Below are 19148 nucleotides of genomic sequence, written 5' to 3'. Positions count from 1 at the left end.
GAAAGCAATCAGGCTTTTGCATCACTGTATTTTACCCATACGTTGTAAGACAAGGACACCTAGACAGGAAGGGATGTAAACAGCTTCTGATGCATGGAGGGAAAGAAAAAACAAAAACAAGATGATGGCACCAACTACAAGAACGAGCGAGAGTAAAATCTTGGGAAATAAAGAAAGTTTAGTCAGACAGAGAGAAGTATAATCAATATTCATAAAGGAAAACATCTCTAGAAAGTGTGTGTGGAATTTATTTTGGAAACTAGACCAGAAATAGCCAAAATGGGAAAAAGTTGCAGCAAGAGCATACAGAGTTGGGATAACAATTATAAAGTAAACGTTTACAAAGCTGAAACAAGAGTGAAAGATCAAGTATCCCCGCAACTAAAATGTTTACAGAAGTACCAGCCAATCAATACACAAACCATTTCAAGCCTAGCTGAAAAATCTGATTGAAAATTTCTCTCTAGCCTCAAAGAAGGCAAGACAAGATAAACTGTAACAGATTGGGATATGAATCTACCATGCCATGTCTTAATTTAAAATAAGTAAACCTTTATCAGCAGATAAACACAGTAAGGTAACATTAGTTCTGGGAAAGAATAGGAGATCAAAAAGGGTGGATCATTCACAGCACGACAGGATACACACAGATCTCTACAAAGGAGTCTGTAAGACATGGAGTACAGAGAAAGGGCTGCCAGCCTCTCCCAATAACTAAGATTTTTGGGGCCTCTGACCTTTTTAGTTATTAATCTCAGTGGTCTCTCACACTGTGTGACATGTTTAGATAAACACATGCCAAAAGGTGCATGATATTCAATAATGGGTATGATAGGGCATCAGCAAAGGGGAATTGAGACTTCTTTGGATCTAATGGAGATGTCTTTGGAAATTAGATGGACCAGATAAAAGGATTTTCCAAAATGAGGAATCATCAACATGAGTATCCAGATTTCTCACAACATTGTCCAATTGGAAGGCTGCGTCTCTGTGATAGGTACTGCCAGCTGTGTCAGGAGAAGTAGGGCAGTGGATGTGTAACATATGCCAGCACAGTTAGCACAACTTTAATAAAGAATTATGTTATTTGAATATCAAACAGATTTGTACAGATGCTTGTGTTGAAAATAGGTTTGTAAAGTTATTTCGGTTAAAAATGTATCAACAAGTGTGCCCTGCTGGAAAGAAAAAAGAAATATACATGCATTATTGTAACTGCTGAAATGTACATATTGCAAGAGAGGATACTGGAAGAGAAGAGTTTAAGATCAGTCCCAGTTAATTTTGGAAAATAGCTGAAATTAAATCTTACAGTTCTGAGTGCAGCCAGAGAAAATGTCAGGGAGATGCCTGGCTTAGTAGCTCTGTAGGAGGAGAACAGTAGAAGTGTTACGGCAAGTAAAACCGTTTTCCAAAATAAACTATTCTGCATTTTTTTTTTTTATTTTTACATTTAAAATTTACCACTGTCCTTGCATCAACTGTTAACATGGTTTAAGCTGTGTTGAAGCAAATGTTAGCTATTTGAAGACAGACCACCACCCAATTTACCTGGTCTGAGAAATATATGCCAACTAGAAGGCCCAAAACTGGCCCCTGTGGTACATCACTGGTAACTTTTTTTCTTTTCAGAAGCAGGACCTCCTTCTCTAACCACACTGGTTGTGTTAAGTCATCCATCTCACAATACAAGGATTTATATTATTATTTAAAAGTCTGCCAATAATATCTGCATGCGGAACAGTGTCAAGGGCCTTGGCAAAGTCTACATACGTTATATGTACTGCACTACCACTATCCTCAGCTTCAATTACTTTTTCAAAGAAATGAATGAAGTTAAACAGGCAGGACCTTCCTTTGATAAAGCCAAATTGTTGAGGGTCCAAAGAGATTTTTCAATGTCCAGATTAATGAAGTCCGAGAGAATTACCTCTATAATTTTACAAATGGGTCTAGTGGGAAAAGTCTATAGGTACCAGGGTCTTTTGTTGGGCTACCCTTAATGGCATTACAATGGCCATTTTCTAGACTTCAGGAAAATGACCAGCAGAGAGCTTAGATTAAAAGATACTAATTCAGAGCTCAGAAACGCTACATTTCTTATAATCAGATACTCACGTTTGTTGTCGGGACCCATGGACGAATTATTCTTATTTATTGAAACAGCTGAGAAAACTTGTTCGACAGCAATTACAGAGAGTAGCTACGATTGTGGAACCTGTAGGAATAGCTATAACGGTTAGTGGAGTACAAGCTGCACTAAATTTGTTAGCTAGGATATTAGCACATTACTTCCTTTAGATCAGAGATAGCATTATTGTGAATTGGCTCCAAACACTGCTGGAGTTTAGTTCTCAACTTACCAACAAATAACTGTGAATCTGTTCATTCTTAAACTTAAGCTTTCTAATGGTTCCCTTAAGCTCACTGTTAGTTTGCTTAAGTGTGCTCTTAAGATAGGTAGGTAGAATAAAATAACCTGCTATATTACAAGATAAAAATAAGTATTAAGCTTATTTATACAGATTCTGTCACAGAGGTTTGTTTTTAAACTTTGCTTATTTGCTGCAGACAGTGACTGCCTTATTTATTGACATTTCTCGACCGGGAAAGTCCACTGGGTGGGCTTGCTTGCCCCTGCAGGGCTGAGAGGGAAAACTATCAATGGAGGACTAAGGAAAGGTATATGGAATCAAGCATTTAACTGAGTGGGGTCATCAACAATACACTTATGGGAGTGACTGTGCACTAAACCTAATTAATAGGGTTGGATAGGTATTTTAATAAGTTTGCTGCAATTATTTAACTGGGATTAATAAGTTACTGTAAAATATTAATAGGCTGAAATATAGACAGGGAGAGTCATGTAGTCGTGACTATGAGGAATTTACTTTAACCAGATATTGACCGGAGTTTAGATTGGGGTCAATTTTGGGAGCCCTAACTGTTGTGCACACTGTAGAATTAGAGAAAAAAATGCTGTAATCTCCGATTATGTATACAACAGTATTCACCTATGAAAAGCTTGAAATGGGTAGCCTTGTTGTTCATAGGTTCATAAGTAGGTACGAGGCTATCTGCCCTAAGGCATTTATAAGCCTAGCCAGAATGTAGGCTTTCGCCTCCCTTTTAGACTAGATTCCTGAGCCACTGTCCAGCAGGGCCAAAGAAGTGATCCCAGGAGTAAATTTATGATTACCCATCCACTCAAGATTTCTCTTGAAGAGGGTCAGCGACGGGCTCTAATATGGACTGGGATTCTATTCCAGAGCGAGGGAAGCCTTTGGGATATGAATCTATCCCTCCAGCATGTCCTGTTTATTGTTGTGCTAAGGTTTAAATCCCTGGAGCGTGTAGTTCTAATGGAATTGGTTTTCTTGAGGTGGAGCATGTCCAACAGTTCCGGGTTAGACATGGCCTTGAATGTCAGGCAGAGATCCCCTCTGAATAGGCGATAAGCAATTGAGTAGAGTTGGAGCTTCTTTAGTCGAGCTACATAGGGCATCTGTTTGAGGCACACTATCCTCTTAGTTTGGTATTTTTGTGGTCTCTCCAGTTGTTGCAGGTGTCTGGTAAGGTACATCCCAAATGGGGCATTGTACTCAATTATGGGCCTGATGAGTAGAGGGGCACAATGACCTCTCGATCTAGATGTGAACCCTTTTGTGATTAGGTGAGCTATATAGAAGGTTTTTCTAATCACTTTGGCAATGTGATTGTCAAAGGAGAGGCTACTATCTACTTGGGTCCCCAGATCCCCAATTACTTCTTCGGTACTTGGTGGATTACCTCCTATGTGGTAGTTTGTGGGCACTTTGTTCCTTTACTTTTTGTGTGAGACCTGTCCCGTAACAGGTGAGCAGTCGAAATCTATTTTTGTTTATGTCCTCGGGGGGGAAATGGAAGCAAGATAAAAAAAAAAAAAACCCCACTGATCATAGCATAAATGTTACCTAAAAAGTGGGACCACTGGGAAGTGGATACGAAGATAAAAACGCCCCACAATGGTATAACTGTATACTTACGTACAAGTTAAAAAATAAGCTCACATAACTACATACACAAATACTTCCTTAAAAGGGATTCATTTTATAATCCCAAAATACCAAATTTCAGAATTGAGATCATAAAGCTGAAATCTGACAATCCCGAAACCCTAGAAGCGAGAATTTTAAAATCGCGAACACTACACTAACCATACACCACACACACACCACACACACCACACACACACACACATTCCCCCAACAAACAAACACTAAAACCTACACTACATACAAGCAGGGGGGGGCAAGCACCCCTGCACTCCCCACACCCCCCCTACTTAAATATACTAACTCCACGGTCACACTACACAGACAAAAACACCACCATACAAGCTACATTCCCCTCACACACACAGATCACAGTAACCACAGACACTAAAGACCCTAACCAAAACCCTTAAAACATAAATACTTAACTGAACTTCCAGCTATCCCTTCACACAGTGCAACACCAAAAGCGCTACTTTAAAATATCCGTACTTCAGGATTTTGAAATTTGCACAATCTGGGGTTTTGGACTTTTGAGCTTTCGGCTTAATAATCTCAGGATTCTGAAATTCGGTATTTCAGAACTTCGGGATTACAAAGTGTTCCCCCTTAAAAGACAACAATGGGGTTCCATTATCAAAATGATCAACTTATGTCTTTTTCTCCCCATTTACTGTCCCCGCTGTGAATAAACAACAATACAGCATTTACAATATTTTAAAATGACTTTCTCTCTCCACTAGAGCAGTACCTTACTGTACTGTGGTTGTTTCACTTTCAAAAAACATTTATCCCGCTCTGGAAAAGTATGCAATTCACTAGAGTCATCAAGGCCACTGAATACATGTAGTTTTCTGGCCAGTTCCTCCCCAAACTGACATCACCATGACTGTCCTAAAAACCCACCCATGCTGTGATGTCACAACTCCCTGGTCCTTCCCCTACCCTTACAGAAAAACAATGAGTAAAAAGAAAAGTTCACACGGGCAAACCAATTGGTAAAAAAAAAAAAAAAACAGAAAATTTTAGCAAAGTTAGACTTCCCACTGTGCGACACCTTAAACCTCTTGTATCAGAGGCAACACGGGATATATACAAATTATCTTTTAAGGATATCAGGTGTTTCAGCTAAATGTCAATTTTGAATGTCCAAGACTTTTTCTTTTACTTTTAAGTCTATTTATGGACAATTTCAGGCCAATACAGCAAAACCCTTTTAGCTGTGGACATGCACGTCTCCCTTCTTATAGCATTATCAGCACAGCGCAAGAAGAATGTTTGACTTTTGGAAATACAGGGTTGTTGTACCCAACTGATATCCATAAAGATTAGGGTATCTACAAAATCATATCAGCATATCATTGCTGGAGCCTTCTTGTGTCCTGACAGAGTGCTCTTCAAACTACCTGGAGATATACAGAGCTAAGTATATTTTTCTGGCACTTCAGAGTTGTGTACTGTTAATTGTTGCTTGACTAATTTTATATCATTGCTGGCTGACTTCAGAGTTGTGCACGTTTATTTTTGCTTCATTGTATAGTTTTTCAGATCTCTGCTGAAGGTGCTGTTTTTCCACTACCTATTCCTGTCTTGTTGTTTAAATTTGGAGGCTTTTGCAGTTGCCCGCCCCCACTGTAGATTTTGATCTGGGACACTCCCCCCAGTCCCATCTCTTTACCTCATTCTACCTAATAGACTCCCCCTGCACTTGTTTTTAGTCATTTTTAATTTCATTTCATTTTTTAAACTGTTCAGTATGTAGCAATGTTAGACCAAAGTGTGCTAGCTTGCACTGCATTTGAATTATTTTTACTGCCGTTTTATCTACTTTTCTGTATAAAAAAAATTTCCTACCTTTTCTGTAACTAGTGTAGTCCAGATTCAGATTTGCTGTATCCAGGACTGTATGGTAGCCTCTGAGCCCCCCCAAGCTTTCTGTGTTGGCGGGAAGCCTTCTAGCTTATCAGTGGGAGTGGTAAGCACTAGGTAACCTATCTACCACATAAGGAGTGGTTCTGGCCCAGAAATTGTAGTTATTGGCCATCTGGACAGTTTTTCCATCTCTCTCAACTTTCTGATTTAAAAGCCCACATTTGCACTTGTTTTCCCCCTTTCCTGTAACTAGTCTAGTCCAGATACAGATTTTTAGTTTTAGCACTTGAATTTGCTTATTCGTGATCAGCGCTTGTTCAGAATTTGCTGTAAGCACTAAATAAGCTACCAATCACTACAGCACTCAACCTTCCTCATTACCTAGAGAAAAACATTTTTGGTACTTACTTTCCTCACTTGCTTAGAGAAAAACAGCTCTTGTACTCACTTTCCTCACTTATCTAGAGGAGAACAGTTTTTTTTTTTAATCAAGCACGTCCAAGGGTCAGCTCCCAGTGTTCTCTTCTGTCTATCTGATGAATCTGGGCATCTTGGGGCAATGTAGAAATTGCCTCATGTACACAGACAACCCTCTCCTCCTACCACCCAACACTACAACCTGTGAGAAATGCACTTATCTAGCCAAACTGGAGGTAAAGCTCTCTCCAACCAAGACTGAACTTGACAGTCAAGAGGAGAAGGTAAACACTAGCACCACACCACACTCGCCACATTGTCTCACTAAATCTACACCACCAAAATCCACACAACAGAAACACAAATACATTCGCGGAGGCTCTCAATAATAATCTGTTCAAGCAACAGAGACGTCCAAAGCAGAAATGCAAGCAACCTCCACCCCCCCCAACCCAACCCAAATGACACATAGCCCGCAGACTCAGTGTGCCACTCAACCAGCCAATAAGGCAAAACAACGTACCCAACACACTAGTCATAGGTGACGCTATACCCAGGCACACTGATGTTCCACTCACCAGGCTAAACAAGGAGAAAGTTACTGTCAGCTGCCTGTTGGGTGCCAGGATCCGCCAGATAACCCACGTACTTGGGTCACTCCACAAGTACAAATATGACCCTGTCATTGTCCATGTTAGTGTGAACGACCTGAGACGTACCACCCTGGAGTACATGAAGAGACATGGAAGAGCTCTCTGATCTTGTAGCCCAGGCAGGTATGACCCTAGCCCTGAGTAGCACTCAGCCATCACCCAGAATGATACCGCAGTACAAGGACAAAATGATTGACTTCAAAAATTGGCTAAGCTTCCGGTGTCATTCTAAAGGGATCCAGTATCTGTCAGCCTGGGATGACATGGTCGACAGACCACGATGCTTTGCCAGAGATGGCCTGCACCTGTCACCCATGGGATTCCGGATACTGGCTAAGGTTCTTGCCACCCCTATAGTGCCTTTTTTAGGCAAGGTTCAAATGACAAATATACCACCGTAACAGGCAAGCAAAAACTGAGGGTGATGCTACTCAATGGTAGAAGTCTACATCTCAAAATGCACTCACTCGAGGCACTCCTTAAAATGAAGATCATCAATATCTGTGCAGTGACTGAGACCTGGTTCAAGGCTCCAGAAAGCACCCCTGCACTACCAGGCTATAACTTACCCAACACTTTTCGGCCATGTAACCTGAACCGGAACACCAAAGGCGGAGGTGTGACCATATTCATTAAGGATATCCACACCTCCAGGCTACTTGCTCAGCAAAATGCATCCGAGGTTATCCAAGTGCAACTAACTCTGGGCAAAACTGCAATCCAAATTGTAACTTGCTACAGATCACCCACCATGCCCCAGGATTCCCACTCCTTTTCTTGATGTACTGGAAAATATTAGGGTTCAACCAAACACCCCAATAATGGGCGATTTCAACTACCCCACCATTAACTGAGAAAACTACTCATGTACCAACTCCTTCACTCGACACTTTCTGGAATTCATAAACTCCAATGCCCTGTATCAACTTATCCACACCCCCACCAGGGGCAACAATATCCTAGATCTAGTCATTACCAACATTAGTGACCGGTGTTCCACACCTGAAGTCAATGCCTCATTGGTCCGATCTGACCATAAGCTAATCACCCAGGATATCCACATCCTGCCCCCCCCCCATTAAGGAAACCATGGTAAAAAATTTCTCCAAAGCCAACTTCATGCTTCTTAAGACAGAAGTGGCGAACTTCATGACACCCATGCAGATGGACAATACAGTTACGACCACTGAATCCTACGCAATTGCACTTTATAAGCACTTACACGAGTGCATGGTTCGTGCTATCCCCAAACAGAACCAAGACTCTATCCTCCAAAAAAAGGAAGCCAATCTGTTGGTACCCTGCCATAAACAAACTGTACAACAGAAGGAAGAAACTGTTGCAAGAGAGGGGAAAATCCCATGAGTGGAAGAGCTCCCCAGTCAGTCTCAGTAAGAAGCTGCGATCCCTCATAAAATCCTCCAAAACTAGTTAGGAAAACAAAATTGCCACTGATTCTAAAGACAACCACAAAGCATTCTATAGCTATGTCAAGAATCTCAATGGCAACATTCAGATCTGCTCCGAGTTACAGCACAATGGCTCTAAAAATACAGACCCAACTGATATTGCCAACATCCTGGCAGCTTGGTTCAGTGCTAACTTTACCCACCTCTCACCCTCTAAAGGACCCATCTCTATACCGGAAGAATGCAAAGTTCCTGTAATCACGTCTGCACAGGTAAAAACCACACTGCCCAAAGCCAAGAACACAGCATCCATGGGACCAGACAACATCCCAGGCTGCATTCTACACAAACTACAGAATGAACTGGCACCCCACCTAAGTACCATGTTCAATCATAGCCTCACCTCAGGCTTTGTGCCCAATGAATGGCACATAGCGACGGTTATCCCACTACAAAGGGGGAGCCACCACGGACCCCGGGAACTACCGCCCCATTAGCCTGACGAGCCTGGTCTGCAAGGCCATGGAACATATCATCATGGAACTTATAAACAAACACATTGGTAATCTCCAAACTCTGAACCCCACCCAGTTCGTGTTTGTAAAAGGCAGATCATGTCTCCCAAACCTGACAGACATTTTTGAAGCAGTCACCAAAGCCGTAGACGATGGTAAGGTGGCTCACACAGCCTATCTAGATATTGCCAAGGCTTTCGACACCCCCCCCCCCACTCTGGAATTATAGATAAACTCACTAAACTAGGTATACATCCCTATGTCACAAGATGCATTGCCAACTGGCTCACTGACAGAACCCACACTGTGAAAGTAGCAGACTCCAAATCCGACTTCAGACCAGTGACAAGTGGAGTACCACAGGGTTCAGTCCTGGGTCCTCTCCTGTTTGGTATCTACTTCTCTGAAGTACAGGCTAACACAGAAGGTCTTTGGCTAAGTTCGCAGATGACTGCAAACTAGGAGCCATAATCGAAACTCCGAACGATGTGGACATCCTACAAATGGCCTCACAGACAGATGCCTGATGTCAAAGCCATGGCCTGAAGCTCAATGCCAAAAAGTGCATTGTCATCCCTTTTGGTAAAAACTCTTTACCCATGAACTACAACATAGGCGGTAGTATACTTAACGAAAATGTGATAAGAGACCTTGGGACACAGGTGGACAGTAGTCTTTCCTATGATAATCACATTGCCACAGTAGTCAGGAAATACTTCTATGTGGCACACCTCATCACAATAGTTTCTCATCCAGACAAAAAGAGGTCACCGTTTCCCTCTACTCATCACTCATTAAACCCATTATAGAGTACAACGCCCCTTTTGGTATGTACCTCACAAGACATCTACAACAACTGGAAAGGCCGCAGAAATACCTCACAAAGAGGATTACCAGCCTCAAACAGATGCCCTACGCAGACCGTCTCAAAAAACTCCATCTTTACTCCATCACATATCGCCTACTCAGAGGTGATCTCTGCCTAACATACAAATGCTATGTCAAACCCAAAGCTGTTGAACATGATCCACTTAAAGAAATCCCAATCCCTCTGAGCTACACGGTCTAAGGACCTTAACCTTGTCACCACAATAAACAGAACATGCTGGAGGTATAGATTCCTATCCCAGAGACTTCCCATACTCTGCAATAAACTACCTATCTATATCAAACAAAGCTCCTCATTAGCACTCTTCAAGAAAAATCTTGATGATTGGATGGGAAATAAGAAATTCACCCCGGGGATCACTTCTGTGGCTCTGCTCGACAAAAGCACAGGAAAATAATTTTCTTGGGTGGCAAAAGCCAGGGTACCTTTTTGGCTGGGCTTGTACAGGCCCCTAGGGCCAATAGCCTAGTACCTAACTATGAATCTACAAATATCCCAACTAAAAGTAAAGGCTAGAACAAAGAAACAGTACAGGAGTCAAGTTTCCTGCTGTGAGCTGTCAGTCACAGTAAATAACAGCTGAAATTACCCTTAGCACTTTGACAGCTAGGGAAGTTAGGTATGAAGGGGGATGGGAGATAAGTCAAAGTAGTAGAATTTAGGCTTCACCAAAACTGTTTAGCCATTTTAAAAAGAAAAGCAAAATTGAAGTGTATTATACAATGCCTACCCTAAAAACGTGCACGCTGATTGGCCAGCCCAACCAGCGTGCCCGTGGTAAATCCCTCAATATACTAACGGAAAAAGGTCCGGTCGCCCGGACTTTTTCCGTTAGTATAAAACACTGTCTCGCTATGTTAAAAGAGTTTAACATAGCGACACAGATTTAAAAAAAGCAACGGAGATCTCCGTTGCTTTTAATGTCTCGCTATGTTAAACTCCTTTAACATAGCGATAGTAAAGCAACGGAGATCTTGCGATCTCCGTTGCTTTTTTAGTCTCGCTATGTTAAATGAGTTTAACATAGCGAGACAGTTTAAAATAAGCAACGGAGATCTCTGTTGCTTATTTTATAGCTGTCTCGCCATGTTAAACCCATTTAACATAGCGAGATAGTAAAGCAACGGAGAACTTGCGTTCTCCGTTGCTTTTGCCCAAAGCTCTGATGTACTGCGTAGGCATGCGCAGTACATCAGAACTGCCGCGGAACACCAGACAGGTGCGGAAGGGCAGCAAAGAGGCATTATACAATGCCATTATTTAAGAAAAGTAATTATTTCTTTTCTTAAATAATGGCATTGTATAATAGCAATAACCCACTTCTGGGTGTGGGTAATGCTGGATTTACCCACGGTTGTCTTTGTTTGGTCCGGCTGGCCCTCGGGACCAAACCACGCCAACCATGGGTAAATCCAGCATTACCCACACCCAGGCATGGGTTATTGCTATATTAACCCACTGCCGAGTTTGCGCAGGTATGTGCGTGCCCGCCATGACTGACATGCGGGAGGGCAGGATTAACAATGGCAATGTGCCTTGATTGACATCATTACTTTGATCGACAGGTTACTTTGTTAAATAAATTTCACTAAATTCAGTATCTGCCAAGAGGCACAGCATGGAAGGAAATTTCTGTAAGACAGAAATAGGGGGCACTGGCAAGTAAACATATAAGTGATTTGTGTCTCTTCATGTTTACCTTGTTCCGCAAACATACCAGTCTCATTACTAGGAACAGGACAGTTGAAATGACATATGCATTATTAAGTTTTGGAGGGCATTATTATTACTAGGTGGGATGGGGATAACAATAGGAGACTATGAGTACGGAATGGGTTTCTCTGGCTACACCCCTGGACTAAGTACATTTACTACATAATCAATTACTTGTGAACCAAATAATGTTTGGGAAGTTACATTAATGTATCTCATCCCATGGCATTCTCGCACTGAAAACGTGCAGTGCGTACTGAAAGTCTACATTCTCTACCAGTTTCTAGGATGACTAGATAAGGTAGAAGTTAACACACCCTGCTTATTTTTTTTGTAGTTGCTACATGAAGTTGCAAGCTAGTAAAGCTAGTATTTAATTGTGAAAATATGGGACCCCCCCCCCTGTCATATGCTGTGGTACTTCAAGGACACATCCACAAGTATTTTGTACCATCTTTTCTCTATAGTACACTTGAATTGCTTTTTATATTGGTTTCATTGTTTTCGCATCTTTTTGCGCAATTAATTTGTGTTTCGCATATTTACCTTGTGTTATGGTGGCATCTTTCAATCAAACGGTGGGCGGTGCAGTCACACTGCTAGCAGGCGGGGCTATGGGCTTGCTACTGCGCATTTAGTGGGTTAATACACTTCTATTACGCCAAAAGAAACAGCAGCAAAAAGCACTTTGAAAGTCTCTTCCGTAGCATTTGCACCGTTTGTGTTTTAAGTAGTCACCGAATGTCATGAAATGTTAATTAAAACTAACTGAACGACAGCAGTGTACGCATGTAAAAATCAATTCAGTGACAGAAACTTTAGGACAAGAGAGGTCCGAGTAATTTTTTTACAGAAAAGCCCTGCACTGTGGGATACCTACAGGCAAAACTAAACAATCAGAATTACTTCAAGATGCCAGACCCAGAAATTACGTACAAAAATATTTAAAAACCTACATTCGTGCCAGAGTGGCGTTAAAATGTATAAACACCCAACCATAACGAAACAAATATTTTTTTGAGTCTGTGTGTGCGGTTCTCCTTTAAAAAGCTTTTAAATAACTGCTAGAATATACCTTTGACACTTACAAAACGTCTGGATTCTCTGACGTTACACACACTTTTTTTTTTATTTACAACACAAGCGTGAGACGAATACAGAAAAGATAAAAAATGGTTTTAACGTGATCTGTAGGTTTTCAATTAGATTTTTTTTATAAAAATAACACAGACAATTAATAATTTGTTTACGATGTATGGGGACTAACGGAACGATCCGATTTAAAGTTCTACGTCAGCACCAAACTATACAAACGTTACAATAATGTTAAAGGAAATATGTACCCATTATATCTCATAAAAAAGGATGAAATCAAAAGCTAGTGGATAATCCACTATTTCGTAGAAACTGCTATATTCTCCTTGGCAATAGGGCACAATGCAGCACGGTAACTAACTGCGAAGGACAACTTGGGACTTCAAAGTCTTAGACTTAATGATACTCTGAAACTGCATCTGCATACACGCAAGAGCGAGGCATATCTAGCCACCTTTCGCCAAAGATTGGGGTGGGGGGGGCCTGTAGTCAGATAAAACTTTTAAAACTCTCTATTATCTTACACTTTATGAAAAATACAAATGTGTATATTTCGATCTCAAATAACGAAAATTACTATAATATTCATTAAAGTTAATTATGATTAATATTAATAGAATATTTTAAGGCCCAAAGAAAACAACTGAAGAGAAAAGACTGACAACACCATTGTAAGTCTACGAAAGCTAACATCTGTGAACTTTAGCAATAACAAAAAAGCTATTACAAACAAATAATTTGCTCAACAAGAGTTTCGTTAAACTTATAAATGCGGAGAAAAGTCATGATCCATTTGCTTTCAAAAAGAACACCCAGATCTATAATGTAGAAGCTTAAGTAACTCGCTAAAAGACATCTCCTGACTATTCCAAAAATAGCATAAGCAAACAGGTATTCAGAAAACACGAGCAGCTACACTGCTTCATTAGAAATAAAATAAATATCTACTCACTTGGCCTCTTCATTTTCTCAGCCCTTGCTACAACTCCTCGCTGTCAACCTCATGCAACCAAACACCGTAAACTGACTAACTGTTGTGAAAAACTTCTCGTGTTATACCGTTGTGAAAACCAACATTTTATTTCGCTTTACGGCAGCAGCGGCAATAGCGATGGCGTTTTTGAGGAAGGTTAGTACTGAATTATATAGCGTATTTGCTGTGTATTTTTAGCTGCGGAGAATAGGTATTCCTTGTAAGGCTAAAGGGAGGTAGTTCAACAGTTGTGCAGCTGGAGTCTGTGCTGCCCCTTTCAGACAAGATTTTTAAGTTGTGTTTCTGGATCGCTTTTTCCTGTGAGGAGGACAATGCCGCTTTTTATAGTGCTGGAGTTTAATTATGATGAGCTGAATTTCAGTACTTGCTATCCAGTTTATGGAAATAGTGCGTTACATTTGTTCTAGACTGGAGTGCCTGTTTCAAAAACGTCATTATTATAAAAAGTAACCAGCGATATTTGTGTATGAAACAGTGCAGCTGTTTATTAATTACTGTGGACATTTCATTCATTTGTTTTCATGTAACTTTTCCTGCTTTTTTTGTTTTCGACATTTGTATTGTAGTTATTTTTTCTAGTGTTACCAGACCGGCATTTTTATATCAATGTAACAGACTTTTAAATGTTGTATTTTTGTCTTTATGGTTTATGCCATGCTTATGAAGTTGATTTTAACAATGGTTACCATAAATTACAGCCCTGTAGAAAGTGTTTTGTTTAGAGCATTTAAGGAGCAATCCTGAAACATCTTGGCTAATTAAGTGACTTGCTTCAGGATCTCTTAGCAAATGTGAGCTCAAACCTAGAACTAAAGGGTAAAATTTGTTAGTTTCTCATCGCTTTTACCTTCTGCACTTCAATGCTTAGATTGCCCCCGTTTTCTTAGCTGTACCCACGGATGTAGCTAAGTATTAGGGTTGCTACCTTTTCAAATGTCATGCCTCTCAAAATCTTAACGTAATAAATTTGGACAGTCAAACATTTGGTGTTGGGGGGCACACAGACGTAGGGACAGATTTTAACTGTTGCTCTTTTAAACGTAGAAGGTTGCTAGAGTAATAGGGTTTGTATTGGCATACCTTTTCTGAAAGATACGAAGTCTGAAATCTAAATGTCATTATTTTAGTGACTTCACTCTATACTAGTTTTAGCCTCACCTCCACTTACTCCTGGTAATTCATACTTTGGATATAACCTATCTTTTCTTTACTTTGAGGGGAAAAAATGTGAAATGGCAGGCCTAAAGCAGAAAACCCTTTCACTTGACCAGGTATTCTCCTTTAAACATTCTGTTACATGGAAATATTACTATGTATGATAGTTTTTAAATACAAGTATCTTATATTTCATTGCATAAAGTATTCTGAAAGAGTGTGCCTTGTAATACATGTTTCTGATAAACTGTAATTGACTGTCATAATGCAGTTTACCCACAACAGATGTGAACTGAGACTGAAATACATATGAAGATTGAATACCATCTAGGGTTCCCCCTAAAAGGAAGCCACTGACCAAGTGAGTCTAACACATTCAGAAAGTGTAACTAAAATCAGTCCTTCCATATGAGATGTTAGATCAAGGGCCAGTCTGCCTCTGTTAGGGATAGCTCAGGTGGATGTAAACAACAGTTATCGAAAAAAGTAGAAGTTCCCATTGCTTTGGTCAGTTTTGCCCTAGTAGTATAAATTCCACTTCAGGGCTCCCTTGAAGAGAGGCTACTAGTCTAGGAGGACTAACCTGGTCAAAAAAAAAAACAAACATTTTTTACATGTTAACTAGTTTGCTTTTTTGTATATTAATTATAGTTGTGCCTTTAAATGCAGTTAACTGCTTGTAAAGTACACTTTTTTTAATAATTATTCAAAGCTGAGATCTGTGACAGAACTGTCTGAGGTGCAGCTGTGCTAATTTGGGTCGTTGAAGTTGCTCAGACCAGAATGTGGCTGTAGATCAAAGTTTTACGTACCTACGTTTTGTAAAAACTGTTCATGGATGACTGACTCTTTGTAAAAATTGTTATGTTTTATAGTTGTACCTGGCCCCCCCAATGTTTATAGGGTGTAGTGTTTGTAGTAATGCAAGTCTAAATGTTAGTTTTATATCAAAGCAATTTATTAAAATAAAAAGTTAGTTGTAGGAGACTGTTACTGACCTGTTATACGTTTTAGTAGGCCTCCTGTTGATGAGGCTTTACGCCACAATAGTTGGGAGGGTGGCCTAATGGTTAAAGTGTTTGCCTTACAAATACAAGGTGCAGGGTTTGAGTCTCACAAGGAATAATTGGCTAGGCTTAAAATGGCTCGCAAGGGCAGTTATCTTGGTACTAACCTATGAACTATTATACAGGGTTTAGAAATAGGCCTATAATTTTGGAAAGTTCAGCTGTAAAGGGAATAGATGTGGAAAAAAAAACTCAGCTTTTCAGTCATGTATTGGAGATGGAGAGTGACAATTATTTGTGTTTTGAGCTGCAGTGGAGACTGATGCTTTACAGGATTAGTGCCAGAAAGTGACAGATGTAGTTTGTGTGACAAATATGGCACGTGTGGTTGTATTGGATATCACTGAGTAGATTGTGTGGAAGAGGTTCTCCTTGTGGTGGCCTCCCTTCATTGCAGTTAGTGTTGCTTTGGTATTTTAACCACATTGGTGCCTGTTGCTCTTTTTTTGTCTAGCCGACTGAAGCTCTGCTGCATGCTGTTAATAAGTGTATGTAAAGTCCCTACCTTGTGAGAAGTTGGAGGCTTATAAATGCATTCAAGATCACTGGAAAGAAATAATTCAGTCAGCACCTATTATGTGGTATTTTTAAGGTCAGGAGCTTTCCTGTGACCCATGTTATTTGAAAGTGGGGTGGTGGTTTGGGGTAGCAAAAAATGTGTGCTATAAACTCCCCTTTTCTCTCTCTGAAGTGTTGTGGGATCATTTAGCACCAACTGAAGCATGTAGGACCTTGTTTTAATGTCTCATTTAAAGGACAGCACACTTGGAATGCAGAACTCCCCCAAGTGCTGCATTACAGTGTCCGCAATCCAGTCACCTTGAGTGGGAAGAGAACCCACAGTCTTCTAGTCTTCCAGAACCAAAGGTGTGTGAGATACCTGTTGCACCAATAACACTGCATATTATGCCGTATAATCTCGGTTTGCAAAAACACTTGCATCTTAAAAGTAAAGTCAGAGCTGGAGGTCATATACAGTGGAGTAGTAATTGGATCTGTTTATTTGTGTTTTATAAAAAGTAAAGACTCCCGGTTGGGGTAGATGAAACAAAATGCAAAATTTGCCTATTATACTGAAGTAGTGAGAGAACGTTGGTGTAGGTCCCCTAATTTAAGTTTGGTAAAGGATGAGAAGATGAGCCGTTTGCCCATATTTTAGAAGATTTTTCAGATGTACTGGGTGTATTTGTCATCTTTGTAAGCATAAGAAATTATATTGTATATTTAGTTTTTAAACACATTAAATTCTTATGTTGTAGATAATGACATGGACACAAAGTAACAGAACAATCAGAAATAATTTTCATTTTTGTGCATTATATGTAGGTATTTTCTTTTTAACAGTTATCACCCTCAATATTGAATAAATTATTAGACTATGAGCAAAGAGAGAAGGATTTATCCATCCCTGGTAGGTAAGGAAGTCTCTAATCTGCAGTCTAAATGTCTGCTTGGCCTCCTTCTACTCTAATATCTTTCCTTCTCTAGCTATTTTGATTTTAATACCTTGGTTCCTTTGGTAATTTTCTTCAGTAAGTTCCAGCTCCCTGGTTTCTGTACTCCTACCTGTAGTCATTCCTATTGGTAACAATCTTTTTCTTCTTTCTCCATTCCCATGTTGGCTTAGTTCTTGGAATACTTTGTTGCTTTGTGAGGATAATATTCTGTATGTTTATTTTCCTTCAGGACTTTCATCCAAAATTCTCCTTGCCAGTCCATTTCCCCCCTGCATTTCACCATTATCCCTTTCTACTTAATCTTCTGTTTATGTTGCGAGTCTTGGCTGCATAGATCTATATTACTACTGTTCTGGTTGATTATAGTATGCCTGACCATAAATAAAAATATAAAAAAGGGGAATTATAGATATTTTTACTTTTTTTACTATCTTTAGTCAGTCATTTCCACTTTCTCAATTTTTGTGTTAACTTTTTAGTGTCTTCCCTTGTATCCTTATTTGCTATAATGTCATTTTTAATTTGTATGCCTAAATATTTCATCTTTTGTCCAGTAAATATTGGCATTGCAGAACCAATTCATGTGTGGGTACATAGTTTTCAGTTATATCTTCATTTATTTTTATGTACTAAAACAAAATGAAACTCTCAGAACAGAATGTTCCACAACACAGAAATATCCCTGCCTTATTTTGTACTTTAATAGATTTTCTGGCTTCATTATGTTTTTACCATACTATTTGCATTATTGAATTTGTAAGTCCTTTATATTTAGAGGTATTGGTAAAGAAATAAAGCATATAACTAAGTGGTGTGGACATCCTTTGTCTGGTTCCTATGTTCAAACATAGTTTTTTGTAGAGGAAACTTCCCACTTTTCATACAGACATCCAAGTAACCCTATTATTTTGTCAGGGAATGCCAATGTTACCATTGTATACTCCTAAGAATCCCAGCTGACTTGGGACTTCTAAGATGGGTGCACATTGAGTAACAGCTTCACTTTCACTCTCCCAGTGTGAAAACAGAAACTCAAGTTAAGTCCAGTAGACAACTGGCTAGTAAGTGTACTACCTGGGTGTCAGGAATAAATACAGAGTACCCAGAAAAAATCTGCCACAAAAAGTGAAGAAGAAACACTGACTGGGGAAGGTTTTTCAGCTGTTCAGCAAAAAGCAATGCAATCTTCAGACATGACTTTCAGTAACCCACAGGAAGATGTAAGACAACTGCACACAGACCTGGTTAAAATAAACAAAACACCGATTGAGTAGATCAACGCAAACAACAAAAGGTTGGAAAAAATAGAAGCTGTTAACAGATATTCAGATGAGATGATAAAGTTGCAAAAATCAGAGGTTGAAATGAAGAAAAGGCTTGCTGAATGAGACTGCTCAGGAAGAGATGTTTCAAAAAATAGAATTAGAGGACAGAGCACATAGGGAAAACCTGAGATTTTCAGCTATACCAGAGAAGCTGGAAGGAACAGACTGCATTAATTTTTATGAAGGCACAAATAAGCAACTGGACTGGTATTTTACAGTAGGAGTAGTTAGTTGAAAGGGCACATTGTGTGCGCTCCAAACCTGGCTATGAGAAAGCAATCTAGACCTTTAATAGTAAAGATGCAATCCCACCAGCAGAAAGTTAATTCTGACAGAACTGTGGTAGAAGGACAAAATACTAAAAGTGGGAGATGGCAGTGTGTTTGTGGAGTATGATTATTCATAGTACACTTGGCAGAAGAGGAGTAAATTTGTTCAGCTATTCAGGGAATGTTGAGTCGCAGGTGTGAGATTGTCAATCTGTCTTCAATGTATTCTACACTGGAGGGATGAAATAATATTTTGACTAGGTACATGCTAAGGAGGAAATTAA

General features: G+C 39.8%; 2 protein-coding genes across 2 annotated transcripts in view; one reads left to right on the top strand and one right to left on the bottom strand.

Annotated features, from left to right (window-relative positions):
• Nucleotides 1–13692, bottom strand: part of GNL3 (G protein nucleolar 3) — a 408410-nt gene extending 394718 nt beyond the window's left edge. Inside the window, exon 1 of the mRNA XM_044078878.1 lies at nt 13550–13692. Coding sequence (XP_043934813.1) covers nt 13550–13562 — 13 coding nt within the window. The 5' untranslated portion in view covers nt 13563–13692. The remainder of the gene's footprint in view (nt 1–13549) is intronic.
• A 17-nt stretch (nt 13693–13709) lies between these two features.
• The window catches only part of PBRM1 (polybromo 1), a 2726611-nt gene continuing 2721172 nt past the window's right edge, over nt 13710–19148 (top strand). The window contains exon 1 of the mRNA XM_044078866.1: nt 13710–13726. The gene's annotated coding sequence lies outside the window, so the exon portion shown is untranslated. The remainder of the gene's footprint in view (nt 13727–19148) is intronic.

Source organism: Protopterus annectens, chromosome 7.part1 (genome assembly GCF_019279795.1).
Source record: "Protopterus annectens isolate FY-2018-M chromosome 7.part1, PAN1.0, whole genome shotgun sequence".
NCBI classification, from domain to species: Eukaryota; Metazoa; Chordata; order Ceratodontiformes; family Protopteridae; genus Protopterus; species Protopterus annectens.
Note: the sequence above shows the minus strand (reverse complement) of the source record. Positions and strands in the feature narration are given on the sequence as shown.